This window comes from Colossoma macropomum, unplaced genomic scaffold, assembly GCF_904425465.1.
Source record: "Colossoma macropomum unplaced genomic scaffold, Colossoma_macropomum, whole genome shotgun sequence".
In the NCBI taxonomy this organism is placed as follows: Eukaryota; Metazoa; Chordata; class Actinopteri; order Characiformes; family Serrasalmidae; genus Colossoma; species Colossoma macropomum.
The window spans coordinates 21,141,430-21,166,614 of record NW_023494791.1 but is presented as its reverse complement, the minus strand read 5'-3'; the positions used below and the strand labels follow the sequence as shown (position 1 = coordinate 21,166,614).

The following is a 25,185-nucleotide window of genomic DNA, read 5'->3' as shown; positions in this document are numbered from 1 at the left end:
GACAGGTTCCGGAAGCATGACAGAGCGGAAATAAGAAGAAAGGAGCTGTCTGTTATGCCCTCCAACCGGCACGGTACTGCTACAGATCCATAAACATGACCTGAGCTTCCAGTATTGTACTGAGGACACAGAACTGCATACATCAGCTACAGATGATAAATATCAACTTAATAAGATTGAGGAACATCAAAGGACATTAAAGACTGCATGCAGAGGAAGCACGCTTAGTTCAGGTTGCTTAGGTGTTTGGTCCATGTTAAATCGTGATGACCTTTCAGTTGCATCATACTGTCTGTAAGAAACCTTGTCATGTCTAATAATGTTAATCTCTCTTTTGATGCACATACAGACAGGACTATTTCTTACTATAAAACAGTATAAGCTCTCACTCAGAGCCCACAAGCTGCAAAGGGCCCTGCAAGTAGGTATTTTTGTTTGGATTGTTTGTTCTGTTGTTGACTGTAATCATTATATTGTCAGAATATCTCATCACTTTGGTTTTTTTTTTGCTTAGAGTTCATTTTGACCATAAATTATTATTTTTAAATTTTATATGTAAACATGGTAAATTGTATTGAAACTTTTATTGCTTTTTTATCCATTTCTTTTTTATTATAATTCTTGCATACAAAAATAGTATGATTGGAGTGGGTAGGGGCCCCCAAACACACGCAAAAGTTCAGAAAAATTCTTGCATGTATAGATAGCTTTCCTCCATCTCCAAAAAATTATATTGCTATGTAACAATGCAGTTACACTCTCAGAAAAAAGGTGCTAAACTGTCACTGGGGTGGTACTCCTCTTGTCACTGAGGTGGTCCCCCTAAGGGTGTGTCTGTAGTGCCTTTAGTTAGAGCATAACTGTACCATAATCCACTGCAATTATATTTTTGAAGTTGTATTGACTCCACAAACTCTCACACAGTCTTCAGGCTTTTTGTTGTCATTTTCTGTTTTAGAACATTAGATTATGAAAATGTATAGCCACATGCCTTTCCCCTGAGAAAAAGAAAAAACTGCTTTAAGGTACACATTGTTTGTACCTTGATGAGCGAAAAATGTACCTAAACAGAAGCTTTTTTCTGACAGTGTATGATGAACTCTGGTGTGACTTCATGTTCCAGGCTTTAGGCTCCCTTTTCCATGATAGGGACCTTACAGCATCCACTGCTTAGCTTAGAGACTCTGTGGTGTGGCTGTTCAGATCACACTATGGGTAGACACTTATTGTTTCATTGGGGAATAACACAATACACAGTTTGTAATTACAGTAGATAATTACATGAGATTTGTTGTGAGATATGCTGTTGTTACAATTGGAAATAAGCACAGCACTGCAGCCAGCGTTACAGGGCAGGTTTTTCCAGTTGCTAAAAGAGCATTTTCCTAGCGCTGAAAGAGAGAATGTATGTGTAATGTTCCAAAACTCTTTTCTGTTTTCTATCATCATACCTCCAGGACTACAATGACAAAAGGTGACTGACAACATGTCCGTACTTGGTATCCCACCCATCACTACTATATCCTGTTTTTTTTGAGCCACAGGCCCCAGTGTCAGTGCCGTACTCTGCGCCAGCCGCCTACGTAATTACGTCACTGGTGTAGCAAAACAAACAAACAAACAAACAGGCAAACAAAAAAATAATAAATAAAACAGAATAGAAATATTTTTGTCCCATATTCCATAGCTTCTGTCCTCTGCAGCAAACGGAACCGTTTTAATGGTGACAGTTGTGAATAGAGATATTTTTTAATGTGATTACTTATGTTTTGCCTCATTTCTGGTGTCAGACCCACGAGAGGATCTTCCGGGAGCGATTTGTCATTTTATGCCTTATATGTTATTAATGCATTTACAATTAATTATGATGGAATTCACTCATACATTTGAAAACCTTGAACCTTTATGTTCTTCTTTATTAAATTAGCCAGTCCAACTCCTGAGGCGGGGTTTGTCGGGATGGGTGGGGGGTTGGGGCGACAACGCCCTTCTGGAGGTGTTTCTATAGGAGCTGGTTGTCGCTTAGCAGCTCATCACCCGACGGAGTGAGGGTGTCTTCACTTTACTGCTGATTTCAGATTTCAGCTCAGCGCTAAGTGAGTATTCTGGCTTGATTTTTTTGGTTTCGGTCGAGTTACATGTGTACAGCATGTATTTCTGTAAGTTACCTAAGCTTCATTTTAGCAAGGACTGTAAGGTGTATTAATTTTGTACCCGGTCGAAATGAGGTGAAACACAGCAGAGCAGTGTGTTTCTCTCTCCTCCTCAGAGTAGCGCTCAGTTAGCTACACAGGCTAAATGAAGTCTGCTGCTCTAATGGAGGAGCTGCCTGGAGGGCTGTGGGGGCTGTTAGGGGCGCGGATGTTTTGCTGATGTTGTCTAGAGCTGAGCTGCCGTAGAAGTCACGAAACTACAACCTGTAGACACCAATATGATTTTTTTCCATTAGTGAATGGTCGAAAAGCGATTTGGTTGGTTCATTTAACAGCTTTTATATTATATATTTTAATATTTTCGGACAAGATGACTTTTCGAGCATTGCCAAATGTTTTCTCCGTATTGTAGTTGAAAGGTTCACTGAAGTTGGTGATTTGCTGTTCTCATGACTTGATTATCAAGGCTTTATTTCTCCGTGTGGTTTGGTTTGCGTGAGAGCTCCGTGTGTGAGAGCCGCGCGCTTGTGTTTGTGCAGCGGGACCTATCAGTTCATCTGATCTCACAAAACGTCATGCGAGCCAGATGCTGTACATTTTTGACCAGAGTGAAGGCATTTCGGACATTTCTGAATTGTTTTCCATCAGCTTAAGAAAAAAATTCACAGATTTTTCAAAGTTTCTGCACAATTAAAAGGTCAAAGTCACGCAGAGTGGTTTGATTTTAAATGGTACGTTGTAGAGAAACTTGATGGTGATGGTAACCATAACCATTTTATTTACAATCCAGAATGACGAACCTGAGTTTTTATATGTAATGTTGAGGATTCTATGGAAGTGGAGAGTCTGTAAAATAAGTGTTCTGTTTTGCCCTGCAGTGCCTTTCTTTCAGCTCTCTGCCGTGATCGGATCTTAGTACATTTTAAGCCACAAACTTCAAAATTTCTACAACTATCGAAAACAGTGTCATTCATCAGGCAACATATTTATAACCACTCGTTCGGTTATAAATGGATGCCTGGTTCCTGTCACCAGCACTGTGAACAATTCTGACTCTAGAATGGAGAATTTCACACCAAACGACTCTTAACAACTGTGTTTACATCTTGGTGAATAAAGTTCACTGAAATGCAGACACTGAAAAGGTACACAAAACTTTTGTGGAGGTTTATTTAAGTCTTTCATTTCTTGGCTTTTAGCATTTGGAAAACAAATCCATGTTTGTTTGTCTGATTATATTGAAAAGTGCTGGAAATCTAGATCTTTTAGTGACTACCATAGTGGTACGACATGGAACATCCCACCATGTGTCTCATAGTTTATACAGTCATTAAAGGAAATGTCAGTAGTGAATTATTATTGAGTGGATGTTAAATTCTGAGACCAGACTTGATCTGTGCATGATAATCTATGACCTTTTCCCAGGGCTGAATGATGGATCAGTTTTATGTTGAGAGTGAAATTTTTAAATTACAAGAGAAGCAATTTTAATTACATGCTGTATTATTCACAGATGTCGTTTCAGAGAAATTTAGTAATGCTGATGCAGTGGCACTGTGGTACACTACATTCAACTCTAAAGCCCCAAGCCTCAGAAAAGGGATGTATTGATCTTCCTGGCGAAAAAGGGCTGGAGCTTAATTTAAAGAAAATTACTGCCCTTACATTGCAATATTGGTCAGAAAAATTACAATTAGGTGTTTTCCGCAAATCATTCAGCCCTACTTCTCTGTACTGTTCAGTTGACATCAACTTAAATTTCCACCCACAGAAAAATGTGGGGCTTTTGGATTCTGCTCTGGCCTGCTCTTTTTACAGGTAAGAACACGCTTCATTATCACACATTCACAAACACAACCTTGAACATGCCACTGCAAAGACCATTAGTATGCGTCGATACCATTATACCAGTATGAGTACACATTTTTTAGTACTCACCAATACCGAGTCCGATACCATACTGAGTAAACTACTTAGTAATAAGTAGTTGTTCATGCAAATGAGTGCAGTGTACATTAACAGTTAAATAATTAAAATCTAGCTGATTTTAAATAACATGCATTAACTAGCTATGCTACATTAGTTACCTTTGATCAAATGGGGGGGTTTGTTTCTTTTCACAAAAGTGCTTCTAACAGCTGTAAGTAAAGTACATTTCATAGTTTTGCAGAGTTTTATGTCTGAGGTATTTTGTTTGGCTGTTTGAGTTCTCCGTGTCTCCAGCACTACTGGGGAAGTGGTCATCATTGTGTGTTTAAAACAGGCTAAAATCACAGTGTATTTCTGGAGGAAATCTACCAAAGCAATTTTTAAAGTGACCGACAGCTTTGTATCCGACTTCCACAGAGTCAGTAACTCTTCTCTGTGAGAGCAGACTGTCCTTCACTGGACAATGCTGGTGGGTACACTCGACGTCACGTGGTACCAGCTGGCATCGGATGTTGCTATAGGTGAACTTTTATGAGTAAGAGTAAATGAGCACGGCACCATCCTGATACCAGTACTGGTCATTAGTACTGAATTGAACAGAAAATGGTATTTTTGTTCACTTCATCACTTACAAATCCATCAATAATTTTGTTGTTGGATTTCCGCCTCTGATGAGGTAAGATTCATTATTTCTTCCATAAATTGTGGTGTCTTCAAATTTCAAGAATTCTTTACGTTTTCTCTCTCCTTTTAGAGTCCTTTGCCTCTAGGACTGATTATTTGGAGCTGCTGTTTGGGAATCAGTTGACTATCAAGATGCCGAGTAGTTGGTCAGACTCTATGGATTTCACATCTGTGGATGAATCCCAGCATTACACTATTTGGTCCAAGAAATCTTCCCGCAGTGGAAGAGGAGCAGTGAGAGGAAGTGGTGATGATAGGCGCTACGTAGTTAGCTATGTGAATTTTGATGATCAGGGAACATACACTCAGCGGAACTTCTGGAACAAAGTGACTTATGTCGCCAAAGTAAAGGTTTTTCGTAAGTGACTTTGGTCTTTTTCTAACCGCATGCCTCTTTCTCCACCCCTTTGCCCTTCATTTTTCTATATTGCATCACGTTGTCTTTACAATGGTTCCTCTGTACTAGTACAAACATTTTTTGGTTCAGAGTCTAACTCTACTCTTTACATTTGCTTTTAAAGCAAAAAAATACACAAAGGATTGTGTGGCTGGTGAGACTCTCAACATTTTACTGGAAGGTATTAAGCGGGATGATGCCAGTCTGAGATTCTCCAGCCAAGATGTGAACCTCATGCTGGTGCAGCGAGGCTCACCTGCAGAGAATCTCCTTGATTTTTCTGGACGCATCAAAGTGACCACAAGCAGTATCCAGGTTCTGAATGTCAACGTGTCAGATTTGGGAAACTACACTCTCTTTGATGGTGAGGGTCGTAAGGCCATTACCGTCCGTTTAAACTTGATTGGTAAGTTTCTGCTATTAAAATCATTAAATCTGTCTGTGGCCAGGAGTCCAAGAGAGAATAATTGGCCCTGCTGCTCTCTGGGTGTTTTTCTCTCTCTCTGTCATTCAGTGAAAGTAATGAGTTACATTTACTCTTATTACAGTACTTGAGTACTTTTTCCCTGTAATGCTACTTTTTGAAGTATAATGAAATCATTGCACTTTCACTTTAGTTAATTTTTAATAAAGTAAGTCTCCTTCGCTGCTTTAATTTGTAACATTACAGAATAAAAAATAATGATGAGCATGTCAGCTCATAAACCAATTAGGTAAAAGCCCTGTTAAATTTAGAATACTCTGTTCTGAAGGCACTCTCAGGGCCTTCCAGGCGTTTAGAGAAGGCCTATTGATTTCTATGAAGTAAAAAAATACTTAATCTAATCTTTACGGTTGTTGTATTGAAATTCTGCAAGTATTGCAGTAATACACTTGCTTCATTGTTAAGTTTTGGTTGTAAAGTCTTGAAATGCCCAACGGAAATTTATTCAGTCAAGATTTATTCTTTCCAGTATCTAGGTAGATACAGCTAAGCAAGCTCTCCTATTGGTTTGGACTTCAGAAGCTGAAGTCCTAACTTGTAAGATTTATCACTAACAGCAACTGACAGTGAAATCAACTAATCATGTTTTGATTTACGATGGGTGAGACCAGTTTTTATGAGAAAAAAATGGTCCACTGGTAGGCTTCTTGGAAGTTGTAGTCATTACTGACTGTGAACATCAGTGGTAGCCTCCACTAGTGCATTTCATTCAGATGTTAGAAACAGAAAACAGCAGCAGCTCTATGCCAGGACGTTTTCCTGAACATGTACAAGGTAAAATAAGTATAAATATGTCTGTTACAAGCTTCACGTAAAAATGGAATGCGTCAAATGGCCGTGTTATATTGGCCAAAATGTATGTGAAATCATACTAGCTTAGCGCTAACATGCTACTAGAATCCTATAAGAACACCAGCAGAAATTAACGTATCGTAGAGGTGTTTTTTGTTGTTTTTGACAGTTTTGACGTTTATGGCCTGAACTGAAGGCCCAGCTCAAATAGTCATGATTCGCCACTGGGCTTGACTGATCATAGAGGAAGCAAATTTTCTTCTTCTTCTTCCCAGACTGGTAGCATCATATGACAGAGGGAGACCTAGATAGTGGGTAAAAACTGGGGGGAGGGGTGGAGAATGATAATAATTCCACCATTGTAATTGCTTTTACAGTGAAAACTTTGGTGAACTTCAACATGTCAGCATTGTCTTGTAATCTGATAGCACTGATTGTAGTCGACTGTAGGGATGCTCTGGAGCAGTTTTAGAATGGCCAGTGATTGACAGTGGGTGTGTGTGAGGCTCGGCACAGACCCCTTGCTAAGAGGGTCTATCTTTAGAGCAAGCAGTTATGCCAAAGACTAAATTCTAACTACAGAGCTATTTTAGCTAACAGCGACAGCAGGACAGCGCCTGTATATTTTACATTATTGTAATACATTGTCTTTAATTCACAGCTGTAGCTTTATCATAAAACTGTCATAATTCTCACTAACATTAATTCATCCTCCAAACTACAGCATTCTGTATTTATTGATCTTTTTTCTAACTTTTTTTTTCTATAAATGCCATCCTTGTTCTGCCTGTCTCTGTAGATCATCATGAAGGCATTGATGCAAGTCCTCTCATGGCTCTTATGCTGCTGCTGGGCATACCGGTCGGAGTTTGTTGTTGCTGTAGGAAGAGAATCTTTAAAAAGAGCAGCCAGTCCACTGCCATGACTACAGTCTTGTCCGAAAACGTGGTTCCCCCTCCTGGGCCCCCACCTGCTTACAACAACCCTGTGCCTCCTGCAGGCCACAGCCCTGTAAGTTCACTGCAAGTTCCCTGCACCCAACAGAGCAGAGTGACATATGTACTCCCAAAATGGCATTGTACAAAAAGTAAAAAGTACAAAATGTGGAGTTGTATATTTTTGTAGTTGTGCTTTTTTGTGCCTATTTATCTAAACTGTGTAAAAGCTTTTCTTTTTTGAGTTTTACCTGTAGTATTCCAACAATGGACCCACATCAGTCAGTATTACATTACAGTATTTGTGTGAGAGTGCATGTCCCTCTGTGCTCCGGGTGGGTGTATTATGCTCTGTGATGGTGTTTGTTAGCTGAGAAACGAGTCTGTCCACTGCTTTTTTTTACTTTTGAGAAGGGCTGCATGATTAAGCGTATTTGTATTGTTATTGTGATATTGGTGTTTACAATGAAGGCATCATTAAAGGCTGCAATGACTGATTGGATTAAATTACATTACACCGTAAGAGTGACATAATTAGATTGGTGTGAATGAAGCGTTAGGGGCCATTTCTAATAACACAGCAGAGGTGTGCTTACCTTAGCCAGGACTCGAACTTTGAGTCTTCCAAAGTGTTTAAAGACTTAAACTTCGAGTCTACCAAGTGCTTCCAAAGTGTCTTGGTACATGAACACTGAGGCTTCTGTTTTATCATATTTAATAATAATGTTTAAAACTGTAGTTTCTATGATAGTAGTGGTCTAATGGTTTTATAGTGGGTGATTGTTATGGGAGGGTTCGAGTATTTGTGTGTATTTATAGCAATAATAATAATAATAATAATAATATTATTGTTAATAATAATAATATTACAGTGTTCTTGTTTGATCTGAGACTCTTTGTGATGTTGTTTTGTAGATGTACACTCCTGGTTATCCCACTGATGGTGCGAGTACGATGCATCCTCCTCCTGCTGACCCTGCATTTCCTCCTCAGCCACAGTACAGTGGGCAACCTGTTATGCCCCCTAACCCTGTGAGTCTCTCTCCGTCTCTCTCTCTCTCTCTCTCATACAAATGCACAAACACAGACACACAGACACTCAGAGAAACAAGTAAGGATTAAAACAGTTCTGTGTGGAGGTCAACATTCCTCCAAAGTGTTGTGATAGGCTGATACATAGTTGTAGTAATTGTTTATGGAAGGTTCATGTAAGATTTGTGGTTATATGTTTTTAAAATACAAAGCATTCAAAAATATAATGAAGTTCTTCTGCTACAGCAGTATACTCCTACAGACAATATACAAAGTAATGTGCCGGGGGGGAGCACCGAGGGACAGGGTTATTGCACATATGAAAAGGTTATCCCACATACGAGACGTATACATGCCCCAGACAACAAGTAACATACAACAAGGGCACCAAAAAGTAAGGATGTCTGCTAGTGTGAAGTGGAAATGGCAGAATTGAGTAGCTAAATACATGACTAGGTACATGAATGTGAGGAGACATCCCAGTACAGTGTAGAATAATATCACATAATAATAGAGCAAAACAGCATAACACCATGTGCAGAATACTGCAGTGTGAGATACAGTGTGTAAGTAATAAAGTATCCTTGATTTGGTACAATATATAATCAGGTGCAGTGTGGAAGAAGGCCTTATAACACAGTGAATGAGGTAGTAATTGGTGATTTGTTGTATCAGTCTTTTCTCAAGGTTTTTTAATTTGGTTTTAAAACATAATTAAAAATGATCTCAACACTCTTATATGCATGAGTTAGAAAGAGATATTAATAAGGTATTGTGAGTATGAAAGTATACAAAAAATAAGTTTCTCTTTTCTCCCACTTTTGGACAAAATGAGTATGTTTACATGGACTTAATAATCAGATAACTATCGAAATCTGATAGTGATTGTATTATGGTGTGCGTGTAAACGCACAATCAGTGATGTTTGTAAGTAGCGAAAAAAGCATGCATGGAAATATTACAGTCTTGTTTAAGTTGGTCAGCATTTCTACTTTCTACAAAGATTGTTTATAATCCACATCCCGCTCTGGTGCCACTCCTTAAACATTGTCTAAGAAGGAAGGCTTGAAGGCACGATTTGAGTACACAGTTGAATAGAAAGAAGGACCATGCATATCAAAATGCTGGGACCAGATGTTGAAGGTCGACTGTTGGGCTGGATTTACATCTGAACGAGGGAAGTGGGAGTTGGGGGCCTTGATTGGACCTTCACCCTTTTTGAGGGAGAGGTCTCCTGTTTTTTACAAAATGCCCAGTAGTAATAAAATAAGCTTTCCTCGTAGAGCCTTTGTGTTTTTGGAGAGATGCTTTCCGTATCTGGAGGCCTTTGCCATTGTAGTGGAGGTTAATTATATGTTAAAAAAGTAATTTAGATATTTAGAAATATAAAATAACTTGTCCAGTGTCCTAGATCTTGTTCCTTTGTTGATCTCCGTGTATCACACAGGTTTCTGCTATAGGGAGCAGGGAGTGAATGTTAAAATTAAGGTCAAACATAATCCTTTTTTGAAGATTTAGCTTGTAGCCAGAGATGGACCCAAACTTACCAAGTATGTTGTAGTACAGGGGTTCAAACTCAACCTGTAAAAGGGCCATATTAAAAAATCTCATCAAATCTGTGGGCCAGAGGAAAAAATGTTTTATTTCATTTTTAATTAATGTTGTGCTGTAACCTGAACTGGCCATTGTTTATTCAAAATATGCAAAAACTTCAATAGTAAAATACAGACATTTGTAGTAGACCTTGAAATATTACATGGACACTTGAAATATTCAAAAATTAGATGTCCCTAGGTGCTCTGCCTTTAAAGCCATTTAATCTATTTGCTTGAACTAGACACCTGGCATCCTGTCTTTGCTGCAAGTTCATTAAAACATGGGATCAATTTCTGAGCTAACGTCAAGTGTTTATATTGGTTGAACTGCAGCTGAAATACAGCTAGTGTGTTTGGTGATATGACTGGTGTGGAATTGCACAGAATTGAATTGTGTAGAATTGAGGTGTAACCGCTGTCCCATAGACTGTTGTTGGGGTAAGGGAGTCAGAGCACATTACGTTGCAGTGCATGCTGGGGACTGTAGTGCAGCACACCGTGAAACAGGCTAATATTAATAGAACATTAAAATACTTTTGCGGGCCGGATAGGATTTTGTGTCAGGCCTGATCTGGCCTGCGGGCCTTGTGTTTCACACGTGGGTTGTAGTATATGCGCGGGAGGAAGCAGCTTGAGTTACCTGCAAAATGGGAAAGTAGTCTGAAAAGTGTCAGTTGTTGGCTAGAAACGAGTGGCGGAATTTGTCCCCACTTTGATGCAGCAAGAGTCTCTACTTTTCTGGCTATGGGCAGTGACATTAGGTTCATGTTTGGCTGCTCCAGAGTGTCCCATTTGATTGGCGATGTTTTTTTTTATTGGGTGCACTTTAACCTTTGTGTGGTGTTCATGTTTTTGTCACTCAGCCAGTGTTTGCAGGTCTGGTGGACCCACTGCATTATTAGGTTTTTAAATCAAAAATCAACAGCCATAAACATTTATGTGAAAATACCAGATGTTTACTTTATCCCAATTACAAACAATAATGACAGCATATAGGGTTAATATTTACAATTTACCTCTAATAGATCATATCTATTAACAATAGTGCTATCCATTTTTTGTGATAAAAACAAAAAAAAGGAGAAAAATCAATATCAACATATGGCTGGAAAAACTTGTTTATTTTGAACAAATCTAAATGAAGCAATGCTAAGAAAATAAACACATTTATATTAGTCTGAACAACGTCAGCACTATTGAACAGATACAGTATCCACATCAGCCCCATTGAACACACAGTCTACTCATGCCAGCCTGTACAACACATGAGGGGTAGAGTCTTACTGTGTGTGTGCTGAATATGTGTTTCCTGCACATGATGCATGTATGCTGTGTCCTTCTGTCCATGATGGGTCCACACACCTCACAGCACTTCTTTTTGTTGCTACTGGTCGTGACCTAGAATGATGAAAATATTAGATTTTTTCTCACATCTTTCTCTCTCTCTGTCTCTTTGTCTGTCTGTCTGTCTCTCTCTCTCTCTCTCTCTCTCTCTCACACACACACACACACACACACACACACACACACACACACACACATTATAGTTGGTCAAGGTAAGAAAGTCAGACATAACGTATGCAACAGCATCTCACACTTTAAGGTCTCACCAGCAAGCCATATAGGAGGAGGACAGAGTGAAGGGACGCAGCACCTTCACACTTTTATGATGTGTAATATGAATGTGTGTGGGGGGGGGGTGTACAGTGTGAAGTCAATGAAAATGTATTTGTTTATATGTTCTTCGCAGAAAATGAACATTTGAGGTTGAAATAATAATAAATCACATCATTTTTCTAAATTCAGTATGTGAAAGGTTACAAGAGCTTGGTTCTTTAATAGTGAGCAAGAGCAATGATTTGAGACATTGTCACTCCCTCTTGACCTGCCAGATGTCATTGGTGCTTCAATTTTTGTGTAATAAAAATAGCGTAGGTGTTTTGCTCATTCATGTAACAGTTGTCTCTAATTTAAATTTTTAGTTAAGGATATTGAACATTCTAGGTTGTTAGTTTTTTTCATACTGATGAATTACATGCAGTATATAAAAACCCAGAAAATGAGTCAGATGGAAATACATGTTTTCATGGTTCTGTCCTGTTGACTACCAGGACCCCAAATGTCCACCTGCGTTTGGATATCCACCTGCCCAGCCTCAGTGGCCTGGTCCTTCATATAACTCACCAGCTCCTGCAGTACGGTTCTCTTTCTTTCATATGCATGCTTTACTCCATCTCTTACTTCTGTCCTTCATTTTAATGAGAAAGTTCTTTCCTCTTGTTCCTCTTTGAGGTAGAGATGAAACGATATTAAAATTTCATATCACGATTATCATGACCAGAATTATCACAATTATCGATATTATCGCGATATTGTTCAAAAGCACTGAAAAGTAAAATAAATAAATAAATAAATACTGATACACAAACTGAAATTCGTTTCACCATTACTATTATTACTGTTGTAAATTATTATTATTATTACTGCTGTAATTATCATTATTATTATTATTATTATTATTATTAATTACAATAATTAGGGATTTCCCTGCATAGAGAATTAAATCTCCACCAACTCTGAGGTGGGTCTTAATGGAAAATTATTACTTCTAAGAAGTGCTGCACTCGGGGGATTTCTGTCCGAACTGCAATTGCAGCATTATTGTGCCGTTGTGGCGCTGAACCCCTAATCAATACAGTGCACCAGGAAAAACAGCCAAAATCACAGAGGAACTGCGTGACCGCGCTGTGAGCTGCAGACAGTGTAGAACTCACACAGTGTGTCTCCACCTGTTGAGCTGCTTCTCTAAAAGCATTTAAAACTAAAACACAACTTAAAATTAACATGCATCTGAGCTGCGGCAGAAACACTCCTAAAGTTTAATCTCTGAAACTCTGCTTTTCCCAAAAGCGGCACACAGCGTTTACTCGCGCAAGGTCCCGTCTCAAAGCACACTATCTTCCCTATGTAGTGCACTTCGTGGATCATGAAATAGCAAATCCTTCACCCAAAGAGTGCATGAAATGTTCGACTAAGTCGTCTATAATCAACATTAACAACAGGTTACAAATTCCCTATTTAAAACTCAACTGCTTGTTAATGATGATCGTGTTTGTTTGAAAAGTAGCGCACTATGTAGGGGACACAGTGATTTGAGACGGTGTTATTCTCTTCTCAGACAGCAAACACTGCAAGCGAGAAAGGGGAGCTGTGCAGATTGAACCTCTGCAGCGTCTCGTTCCAGAGCTCGTGTGAGTTAACTCAGAGCTCATTTTGGAGGCTCTGCTCCACAGAAATGTGTTAAAAGCTTTAGTTTCGATTCACAGTTGATTCACCGATTGTTATTATTTTTATTTATTTATTTTTTTGACGCTAGAAGCTTCATTTTATATTATTAACGAACCATAAGCATAAGTTAAACCACACAAACCGTGACATTTCTTCTATTTCGAAGTCTCCACAGACTTCTCCGTTAAAGTTAACCTTGCATTCTCTAAAAAGTAGCGGGTGGTGGTCGCGAAGGTGACTCGTAAGGTTTTATGTGTTGCCCCCTTTCGCCGCAATTTTCTTTCGGCCTGTTTTGCAGACAGGGTGGTCATCTGCAGACAGGGTGGTCATCTGCAGACAGGGTGGTCATCTTCAATTAACTTTCCTTCTGCATCCTTATAAAACCCAAAACATGACCAAACGTCAGACTTGGTCTTCTTAGAAGGCTGAAATATCTCCGAATCTCTGTCACTACATTCCGCCATGTTCTCTCTTCTCTCCCTCTCACCCACTCTACACACACACACACACACACACACACACACACACAGAGCTGCGTCTGAGAGAATGATTCTGCCTTTGTTTGACTCTGTAAAGCGAGTTTTTCACACCGCGGTAATCGACCGCGGTTTTAACGATACTTTAAAGTTCAAACGGTACTACTAACCATCATTAATTTTACCGCGGTTTACCGTGAAACCGGTTACCGTTTCATCTCTACTTTGAGGTTTATTTATTATGTGTGAAATATGTTTGTGTTTGCATGACTATGTTTGGAATGTTTTGCTCTGGTGGTGTGTAATGCCCCTACTGGCTTTGAGCCAGTCGCACACAAATAAAGATGAATGAAATGTCTCCTACTCTTCACTTAAAGGAAGAGTCAGCTTAACAAGTCTTCATGTTTGGTTTGGTCTGAGACTGTCTGTGCTGTCGATTTCTAGATGTACCCTCCTACTTATCCTGCTCCAGGTGACAGTACAGTTCATCCTCCTCCCTCTGGCCCATCATTTCCTCCACAACCACAGTATGGAGGACAACCTGCCATGCCTCCTAACCCTGTGAGTGTCTCACACACAAACAGAAGCATGTAAGCATTAAAAACGTTCTAGATGGAGGCCACATGTCTTGTTAATTGTGGAATATGTGGTTGTGTTTGCAGGGTTTTACCCCAGTGATGTATAATGCCCCTCCTGGCTCTCAAAATGAGGGAAATAAAGGGGATATAAAGACGAATGAAATATCTTCTGCCACTCCTCTGCTTGGACCTTCTAATCTTGAGGTACTTTGGGAGGAGAAGGAGCTTCACCTTACACTTCACTCCTTTTATCACACACTTTTTCTGTTCCTGTAACACTTATTTAATTTTCCCATAAAAGGATTTACAGTGTTTTAAGTTATAAAATTAAATTATAAATGTGTCATCTGTTTCATTTTAGAAATGTATTAATATATTCTTAAATTTACATCTCCTTTCTCTTCCCTAATCATCACATGAAATATGTTTTAGATCTCGTAACATGTCTAGCCAGTTTAACCCCTTTTCACAGTAGCCATAAAAAGCCATTTTAGCCTTTTTGGAGATCCCTCAGTTCAGCCTTGAATTTTAATGTTTCTAATTACATTAGAATTATAAAAACTATTTTATTTAAATTGTAACCATATTTTGAATTAAACTTTTCTATTTGATTACATTAATAAAAATAACAAGTTTATTTTAATTCCTTTGGCAGAATGGCCACTAGGAGGCCAACAGAAAGGGGTTATTATTTTCCCACCAAAGTAGTAGAAACAGAATTATCTGCTTGCTATGTGTAAAAAGTTAGTATATTTCATGAGAATTAGGGGTGCATGGATAGAATTGGGCCAATATGTATATTTTATATACATATCATCCAATATCGATACCAGTGATGATACATAAATATTTATAAAATGTAGAAATTAGAACTAAATCCATCTGGATTAGCATTACAGAGAAATTTTATTTATTACAGTGTTACAAATGCAAAAAAATTAATAAAATGCAGACATTTTAGCAGTGTTGCCTAAACATTCTGCTCTTCCAGAGTACAATACAAATGTCACCCAATTTTGGTTTTGAATTATCAATCAAATTGAAACATCTGTACAATGCCATGTCTTTTCAAAGCAAATATCTGCTAATACTGATATGATTGCGATATCATTGTGCATCCATACTGAGAATGATTACTGAATTCAGAATATTCAGACTGTACTATGCTACAGTCGTTACAGGGAGAAGCAGGAATTGACTTCTTACTTGAAGCACTAGAAAGCAGCTGTCCTTTGGAGCCTGCCATTGATTTTATTAACTTGGTTGTTATGGTGTACGCAATACAGCGAGGGGAAACAGGTATTCAAAAACTTTTGTTTTTGTTATTTCATATACTTCCAATGCAAATATCAACTTTTTGATTTGCACACAAATATCCACTTTTCGATTTAGGACACATTTACACACATAATATCTTATGACGAAAAAAAAGCGTAAAAAGAGAAATGTTTAAAAAATTAAATTAATGGGCAAAAACTTTTTTAGAGAACACAAATTAATGCCATTTAGTTGTTGGCTTGGAGACGTCTACAGTAAGAAGTAATTTGCTATTTGTGGTGAGCACGGTGGTTCAGTGATGGTCCATTCCTTTTGCTAGTTGTTTTCAATTCCCCAAGGTTACAAGGGTCCCTCCGATCGACTCACCATTTCAAAATCCTCCATAAATATTCAGTGGAGTCAGGCGATTGACCAGGCTGTGCAAACATCTTCAACTTTTATAGAAACTAGTCTAGTCTATGTTTGGGGTCATTGTCATCCGCATTTTTTTTCTTTCGATGACATGTAAAGCCCCAGTACCATTTACAGAGAAGCAGCCATGAACTTTTCACTTGCATATTCAATACATCAAACCCTGTACTGACAGGGATGTTTTTGTATATATATATTAGAAGTCACAGTACATGTGTGTACATTTGAAGTGGATATAAGTGGAAGTATATTAAAGAACAAAAACAACAGTGCCTGAATACTTGTTGACTCTTTCTGGCAAAAAAAACAAAAAACTGAATAGGGGTGCGGGAAAAACTCGATTCTTAGATGCATCGCGACGCGGACGTGAACGATTCTGAATCGATTCATAAATGTCAAAAATCGATTTTCTAAATATTTAATTTATAACGCAATGTTGACGGAGTGCAGAAGGCGGAACTGGAAGTGGGTAAGTGCAGCGCCCGGACAGTGACGGCACATAACAAAAACACTGCTGGATGAGCGAGAAATCCGACAGGCTCCCTCTGCATTAAAGCCAGGTTAGGTCAGGAGTCACAACGCAAATGTTCAGAAGAGCCATTTTGCCATTCAACAAAGTCAGACCACCTTGGGAGTCATTTAGTCATTTAATGTCCAGTATGTTTCAGTATGTGTTAATGTCCTAGTATGGGCTAAAAATATAAACGAAAGCGCAGATTTACTTTGCTCTGCTTTAAGCTTCAGCTATAGCCGCTTTCCTCCCATCTCTGCCAGAAAACTTTTCTTCAAAACTAGAAGAGTTTCTTGTAAAATGTCTCTCATCGTTCAACTGTTTTACGAGGCTGAATTCGCTTCACATTCTCCAGCTTCTCGTTCTAATTTTCCTTTAGAAATTCGAAAGAGAAGCGACTTCATTTTCGCAACTTTTTAGAGAAAGACAGTCTCTCATTGCAGATTTAACCAACCGCGCTGCTTATAAATGTGAATAAGTCCTTCAAATGTTCGTCTTAATCTCTGTTTTGTCGTTCGCTACTGGCGAATCCAGACTTCGGTGCTGTTACCTGCTGTCTGCTGTCTGTTCTCAGTCGTTGAGAACCAGGGCTTTCACGCTATGCTGCACACTTGGGAGCCGAGATTCAGCGTCCAGTCTCGAAAATACCCCCCCCACACACACACACTCTCTCTACAACGAGACGAAAACCGAAGTTATAAAATCACTAAAGAAAACGGGAAGGATGGCTGTAATGCGCTGCGTGGACACCCATTACCACTGGATCTTATTTCAGGGTAACAGCGCATTTTATCGCAGATGAGTGGCAGCAGCGTCTCTGAATGAGAGCCTTCTAGTTCACTTGCCACATCACTTCCATTTGATTTATTAATAAAAGATATTTTAGATATGTGAAGCAAAGTATTTGTAATGATCCATAATGCATTTACATTATGGATCATTACAAATACTTTGCTTTAAAACTACCAAGTCCTCAGACAGTAGGAAGATAGAAATCCTGTATAGAGAAAACAGATGCATCGAGATGCATCGATAATCGTTTTATAATCGCATCGCAGCCCTCTGAATCATAATCGAATCGTGAGGTACCTAAAGATTCCCGCCCCTAGAAATGAATAACAAAACCCCTGTTTAACCTGAATGTTAAAGGTTGTGCCAAAAGTCAAAAAGACTAGAAATGCGAATAAATATAGCAGTCTTAAAGTTGACCTGTTAATTATCAGTGCTTTACAGCAGTCCAGCATACTGTAGAAAAATACAATTAGCACATAACTGAACAAGCTGGAACACGTTTTCTGAATTTTCTGTTCTTTTAGGTTCATGACACATTAAACATTTGTACAGTTTTTGTTTTTCATTCTATGACAGGAGCTGTGTTTTTGGTGTTGTGGGTGCATGCTTTGGGAAATTTACACCTTTTAGTGGTAGCTGAGTGAACGATTTTAAGTAGAACTAATATAGATGTCATACATCTATCCTCCTGTTTTTTATTGATTTGATTTGTTTTTATTATTTGTTTTCTTTGTTTATCTGTGTCTGTCTCAACACATTATAATCATTTATTTCCCCTGATAGGTGGGACCACCTCCAGCCCCTTATACTGGCATTGACATCCTTAACTCTAACTCCGCTGCCCAGTTCAACATTGACACAGGAAAGAGCTCTTCTTACAACTTCCTGTAGTTAAGCCTCCTTTACCTCCACACAGAGTGTTCAGTAAAAGAGTCAGGAGCAGGGACAGCCGTCCTTTCACGATAGAGTGTAATATTCATCAAAGTGATATTCAGGTTCATAAAAGGAAAGATGGATGTTCACTCTTTTCTTGTGAAGGGATTGTGCTCTCTAGAAACACTTGAATACTGATTTTTTTTATTAGTAAGATTAAACATATCAGGGTCTGCAGATAGAATGCTACTTCATATACTAATGAGCTGGTTTTGACTGGTGATTAAAAATGTTGAACTCAATGCTGCCTTGAACTGAAACTGTTCATTAGCAGTTTTAGAACATTTGTTACTTTTCTTGTTTCATTTAAAAAAAAAAAGAATTAAACAATTTTTAAGAATATGAACCATCATTTAAGTAATGTGTATAAGTATTAAGTATTGCACTCTGCTAATTGTCTTCCTCTCAGTGTAAGTTGTATGTAGTACCAGTACTGAGATCTTTCTGCACCAAGCAGTTCAGTGCTTTTCCTGCTCTAACATCAGCTAATTACTAAGCCATCTGTGAGTTGAATGTAGAGAGAAAGAGCAGGGAAAACACAACACACACATTGCATTAAAAAGTTCTTACTGACACAAGCACTTAATATTCATATATTCAGAGATATTCAGAATATACTCCACACAACCTTCCAGTGATCAAGATTTAGGTCCCTTGACCAGAAATCTGTTGTTGTTGAATATTCCCCAATTGTAGATACTTAATACATATGATTCCTGCCAGTTGCCAGTTTACTAGGTACACCTACCTAGGAACCTGTCGTACTTCTTTACTTTGCAGAATCCATGTAAATGTGAATCTAGGCAAATATATACTGCAGGGTGTGTTTTGCATGAATGTTGTGCCCTATAGAGCAGTAGTGCCCAGCCCTGTCCTAGATACCCCTCCCCTGCACACATTTGTGTTTTGTCTGCTGTAACACATACACTTTAACTCAGGAAGAGCTGATTGGGTGTGTTGGCGAGCTGGAAAACACTAAAATGTTTGGGGCAGTCTTGCTTCATTACCAGGATTAGGAACCAGGGGTCCAGTTCACAAAAGTCTTTCAAGTGTGTGGTTTTTTTTTTTTCCAATTTCATATTTAAAAAAAAATTAAGATGAATTGTTACTCTTCAAAAAGTGTCTTAAGAATCTCATTTCTTTGTTAGCTATTCTTTTAAGAACATTTCTAGTAAGTGATATTCTTGAAAAAAGTTCTTAAATATTTACTTACCCTTATGAGAGCCTCATACTTACCTTAGATGTAAATGTTGAGAAGATAAGCCTCTAAAACTGTTAACTTCTAAAGAATGTCACAAAATATAATAATTAATATAGACTATAGATTTTTTTTCCCCCTGTTGGCCATTTCCTCCACTGTGATTTCTAGTTCTTGTTTTGCTAAAATCTGATGAAAATTTGGTTCAGTTTTTAGATCTGCATTTAAGAACATTCTTATGAACTTCTCAATGTTTGTCTTAGGATCTTTTATAATTTTTTTTATAAGGAAAGCTTTTGTGAATCCAGCCCCAGGGCTGTAGAGGAAGAGTGAAACTGCTACCTCTGGGCATTAATGAATTACTATTATTATTATTATTATTATTATTTTATTTTCTATTAATATAATATTTTTTTGTGTGTGTGTTAGCCCATAAATGCGGAAGGAAGGTGTAGAGCTAAAGTTACTGCGAGAAAACTGAATATCTTATTGCGGCTGTATAACTGTAGTAACTGTCTTCAGATAATCATTACAGTGGTGAGACTGGAAAACTCAATAAACAGATGAGGAGACCAACACGCTAAAAGCTAAAGTTAGCAGTGTTAGATAAGGTTATATAGGTACCTGGCTTTTAGAAACCCTACCTTAGTTTGTCTCCTTTTCTGTGGCTTAAAGGGTAAAAAACTTACCTCTGGCACCCATTTTGTGCTAAATAAAGACTGAATTGCTGTTTTCTTTATGATTTAGATTGACGACAAGTAAGTGTTATGCTAATTCTAGCCTGGCTGTATTAATCCGCCTGTAGCCCAGTGGCAAGATTAGCAGTCAAAATTGGTTGACACCACCAAGATTCCCAAAGGTTGTATGATGTATTTATGTAATGCATGCAGGATGTTGTAGTAAGAGAACATTTAATAAGCGAAAACATGCAAATGATGTAAAATCATACATTCTGTCAGACTGGTGAGGCTGAAGGACATGTGGGCTACAGAGTACTGTATGAAATGACAACATTAAACTGTGATTTTAGGCTGAAATGCCCTTTAAGTAGGAAGACAACACATTCATTCTGTTTAGCTCATCAGAAGCTTTTCTTTGTGAGACAACTAAATAAGAGTGATGTGGCCAGTCGGCCTTTAACACATTTTTAGAGGTTTTTAACAGTGATGTGTGCCGACCTATTTCATCTGCTTTGTATGGTAACACAAAGGTGTATTAGTTTTGTTTGTTGGATGAAGGGAAACTTTTCCATTTTTTTGGACTCTGAAATGTGCCATTTTGCTTATTTATTTTTTGTTTAATTAATATGAGCTAGTTCATTTAACTGGAATGAATATTATATGTTGGCCAGTTAGAATATACCCTATATGGACAAAAATATTGGGACACCTACACATTACAACTACAGAAGCTTTTATAAAATCTTCTCTAAATCCATAGGCATTAATAGGGAGTTACTCCCCCTTTTGCATCTGTAACAGCTTCCGCTCTTTTGGAAAGCTTTCAACAAGATTTTGGAGTGTGTGGGAATTTTTATCAGTTCATCCAGAAGAGCATTTGTGAGGTCAGACACTGATGTTGGAAGAGAAGACCTGGCTCACAATCTCCATTCTAGTTCATCCCAAAGGTGTTTGACGGGGTTGAGGTCAGGGCTCTGTGTGGGCCAGTCAAGTTCTTCCACACCAAACTGAGGTGGAGTTATGCTGGAATAGAAAACTTCCCTAAACTGTTCCCACAAAGTTGGAAGCATACAATTCTCCAAAATGTCTTGTGCTGAAGCATTAAGATTTCTCTTCACTGCACCACTTATCAGATTTTGGCTGCATCCCAAACTCCAGACTAACATATTACTCTATGTAGTAGCTGCCTTTGCCTCAAATGGACTCCAACAGTCAAACACCATGTTGCTTGACTGAGAGGAATCTGTTTCAGAGACACAAATAAACATACACTATATGGACAAAAGTATGGGGACACACCTCTTAATCATTAAATTCAGGTATTTCATTCAGTCTCATTGCCACAGGTGTATAAAATCAAGCACTATTCATGCAGTCTGCCTTTGCAAGCATTTGTGAAAGAATGGGTTGTTCTAAAGAGCTCACTGAGTTTGAGTGCAGTACTATGATAGACTGCCACCATTGCAACAAGTCAGTTTACAAAATTTCTTCACAATCAGCTGTGAGTGGTATTGAAAAGTGAAAGCGTTTAGGAACCACAGCAACTCAGCCACGAAGTGTCAGACCACGCAAAGTTACAGAGCAGGGTTGCCGAGTGCTGAGGCGCATAGTGCATAAAAGGTGCGAACGCTCTGCTGACTCAATAACTGCAGAGTTCCATACCTCCACTGGCATAAATAGCAGCACAAAAACTGAGCACTGGGAGCTTCATGGCATGAGTTTCCATGACCGAGCAGCTGCATACAAGCCTTACATCATCAAGCACACTGCCAAGCGTCTTATGGAGTGATGTAAAGCATGCCGCCACTGAACTCTAGAGCAGTGGAAACATATTCTGTGGAGCAACAAATCACGCATCTCTATCTGAATGACTCTGGGTTTGGCAAATGCCAGGAGAACATTACCTGCCTGACTGCATTGTGCCAGCTGTAAAGTTTGGTGGAGGAGGGATAATGCTACGGTCTTTAAGGGTTGGCCTAGGTGTTTGACTGTTGGAGTCCATTTGAGGCAAAGGCAGCTACTACATAGAGTAATATGTTAGTCTGGAGTTTGGGATGCAGCCAAAATCTGATGAGTGGTGCAGTTTAACATGACTTTTGCGTAATGTTGAAAATTGGATATTGCAGCAATTTAAATAAGTGCTACTGTTTTTCTTTTTTTGTTGCTTTGCGTTTATTTAACCATTCCCTTTGTACAGACACTCTAATCTTTGGTTAGTTAAAAATGTATCCAGTTGAAAAAATCACACTTTGTAGGCTGTACTAACAAAAGATGACCAACTAATTAACTACACAAATACATACTTTCAGTGGCACTTGGGAAGATTATAATGTAGATTTTCAGCCTGGCATGACATGCAAATGGAACAAAGAAACACCAGAACATGAGATCCACTCTGCGTTAGAGAATAAAATGGACAAACTTATCCAGAAGAAGACTTCTAAGTAATATTTTAGTTTCCAACCAAATGAACATGGAAAATCATTGGATTTTAATCATGCCACTTGTGCAGCTCATATGTGGTGCTTCATAACTGAATTTGGATCACCATGGTAACGTTTATCGCAATAATTCTGCGAACAATAGTTCTTTGTCTAGATTTACATTTGCAAGCTTAGATGACATGCTGTAAACCTTTGTTGAATTCAGGTGTGATTTAGCTGGTCGTAGCCCATCTGTTTACCTGGCCTTTCTCTCCATTGTCCTTTGACCATTGCTTTATTGCAACACTATATTCATGCTATGCTACAAGGTCACTCATTTCAGCACACAAATTAACACTAACTGGTGCTAGAAATGCTGATCTTACTATTTTGTTTTATCTCACTGTACAGTCATGTGACATATGACTTGTTGCAGTTTGTGTGAAGGTGGGGAGGTTTACCTAATAAACTGGCAACTCAGGGTATGTCAGAGTTACTACAGTGGTTCCCAGAGTCAGTCCTGGGCACCCCATTTTCTGCATGTTTTTCCATACTCAAACACACTTCATCCACCACACGAGGGGTTTGTTTATCAAGTGAGCTGGATCAGCTAGATGAAGGAAGTTCCTAAAATGGGCATAGCATTGGGTTCCCAGGACTGACCTTAGGAAAACCCTGGTTTACTACCTCATATTCTCATTATGGCTGCAAACATTATTCCTGCATTGTACAAAATCCCTTTAAAATTGTACCTCATTATCTAGTGCCTGAGATGATAATAGATTATTATGCTAATAACCCCTATGATATTTAGTCAGGTATTTTCACATTTTTATTTCTTGCTGTACTGTCAGGTTCATTATTCATATGTAATCAGTATGTTGGTACCTAATGTTGCTATGTGTTTGATACTGAATAAAATTCTTTTATCTCTGCTAGTATTTAGGAATGCTAACACTAGGATGTAGTGTAAGTTATAATGATGTAGTTAAACTAGCCAGTCTCATAACTGTTTTATATCAATAGGTATGGAATGGCACTGTATTTAATGTGCTCTTTACTTATGTATACACATTAACCAAATTAATAAAGTGAAGTGCAATATATTATGTTTTATGCTACATGTGCACTACTTAAAATTACAGCATCCCCAGCATAAAACTCCTGTTTCAGCTACACCTATTGCTAACAGGTGGATGACATCTAGCACATAGTTATGCAGTCTCCATAGGCAGACATTGGCAGTAGAATGGTTAATACTGAAGAGCTCAGTGATTTTAAATATGGCTCTGTCATAGATTTGCACCTTTGCTACAAGTCAGTTGGTGAAATTTCTGTAAGTTTTATTAATGTGAAAAGGAAGTTTCTAGAAACAATGACAGCACAACCACAAAGCAGAAGATCATGCAAACTCACAGAGCAGCGCCGCCAAATAAGTCCCTTACCTGTTCCAGAATGACTCTGCCCCTGTGCACAAAACGGGGTTCATAAAGACATAGTTTGACGAGTTTGGTTTATAGGAACTCCAGTGGCCTGCAAAGAGCCCTGACTTCAACCCATTTTTACACCGTTTGGATTATTTGGAATGTTGATTGTGAGTCAGGCCTTCCCAAAGTCAGTGCCTCATTTCACAATGGTCTTTTGGCTGAATGGGCACAAATACCCAGTGACACACTTCAAAATCTTGTGGGGGCAGCTCTATATGAATGGGAAGTCCAACAAACTTATATAGGTGTGAGGGTCGGGTGTCCACATACTTTTCCACATACAATTAAGCCTGCAGCAGTTCAGCCTGACCCGTTCATGTCAGACCCATTAATATAATACTGCTTACCTCATCGTGTTTTCTAACACGGGCGAGAGGAAATTTACCCAGCCATTTTACTAACAGTCCCTTCACTATTTAGAATTTGATCATGCTCCTCTTAATGTTAGTGTTGAGTCCTTTGAGGATCCTACATCCATGCAATTTCTGTGATTTACAGTAATAAACAGACTATGGAAATGAATCAGTCAGTGGATTATCATTGTGTTCCTCTGTTTTCTGTATTACACTTAAGATCTATGCTCAGTATGCTCAGTTTACCATTAAGCTCGTTTGATTGGAAATGAACCCTGTCTTAGTTTGATGGAGTAAGTGAAGGGTGAAATGCATGTAAGTATTTCTGTGATGTCATAATGAGTTTGTCCATCAGACACAAAGGGTGAGTGTAGTTTTAAACTGCAACATTGAGCATACATGCTCCTTTTTATCTTGATCCTAAGTGACCCCAAGGCCCTATGTATGAATGAAAAAATGTATACTTAAAAAATTTTGTTTAGGAAAATAAGAAATAAGTTTCGCACAGCTGTTGACCTTGGCAGGACACTGCCTGACTCCATGCTTATTTCTCTTAACACTTGCAAACAAAAATTCTTGGTCTTGTCGGTTATGATGACAATTACTAGCGCTAGCAGGACAGATTCGCAAATTCTCACTCTCTCTCTCTCTCTCTCTCTCCCTCCCTCTCTCTCTCTCTCTCTCCCTCCCTCTCTCTCTCTCTCTCTCTCTCTCTCTCCCCCCCTCTCTCTCTCTCTCACTAGCTCGCTCTTTCATTCTCTCTGATTTGTTCTTTT

At 38.6% G+C, this 25,185-nt stretch overlaps 1 protein-coding gene across 3 annotated transcripts; it reads left to right on the top strand.

Annotated features, from left to right (window-relative positions):
• On the top strand, nt 1–24,578 carry wu:fc21g02 (DNA-directed RNA polymerase II subunit RPB1). 3 transcript variants are annotated; one of them, XM_036574350.1, is made up of 11 exons: nt 1–73; nt 350–421; nt 3,925–3,971; nt 4,837–5,124; nt 5,288–5,569; nt 7,239–7,450; nt 8,290–8,406; nt 12,113–12,196; nt 14,210–14,326; nt 14,428–14,547; nt 18,119–24,578. In XM_036574350.1, exons 3-11 carry the CDS (start codon nt 3,929–3,931, stop codon nt 18,224–18,226), a joined length of 1,371 nt encoding a protein of 456 aa, XP_036430243.1. In that variant the 5' UTR covers nt 1–73; nt 350–421; nt 3,925–3,928; the 3' UTR covers nt 18,227–24,578. The 3 variants fall into 3 exon arrangements, with proteins under 3 accessions (XP_036430243.1, XP_036430242.1, XP_036430241.1); XM_036574349.1 differs by having other exon boundaries at nt 8–233; XM_036574348.1 differs by lacking the exons at nt 1–73; nt 350–421 and adding an exon at nt 1,965–2,096.
• The last annotated feature ends 607 nt before the right edge of the window (nt 24,579–25,185 follow it).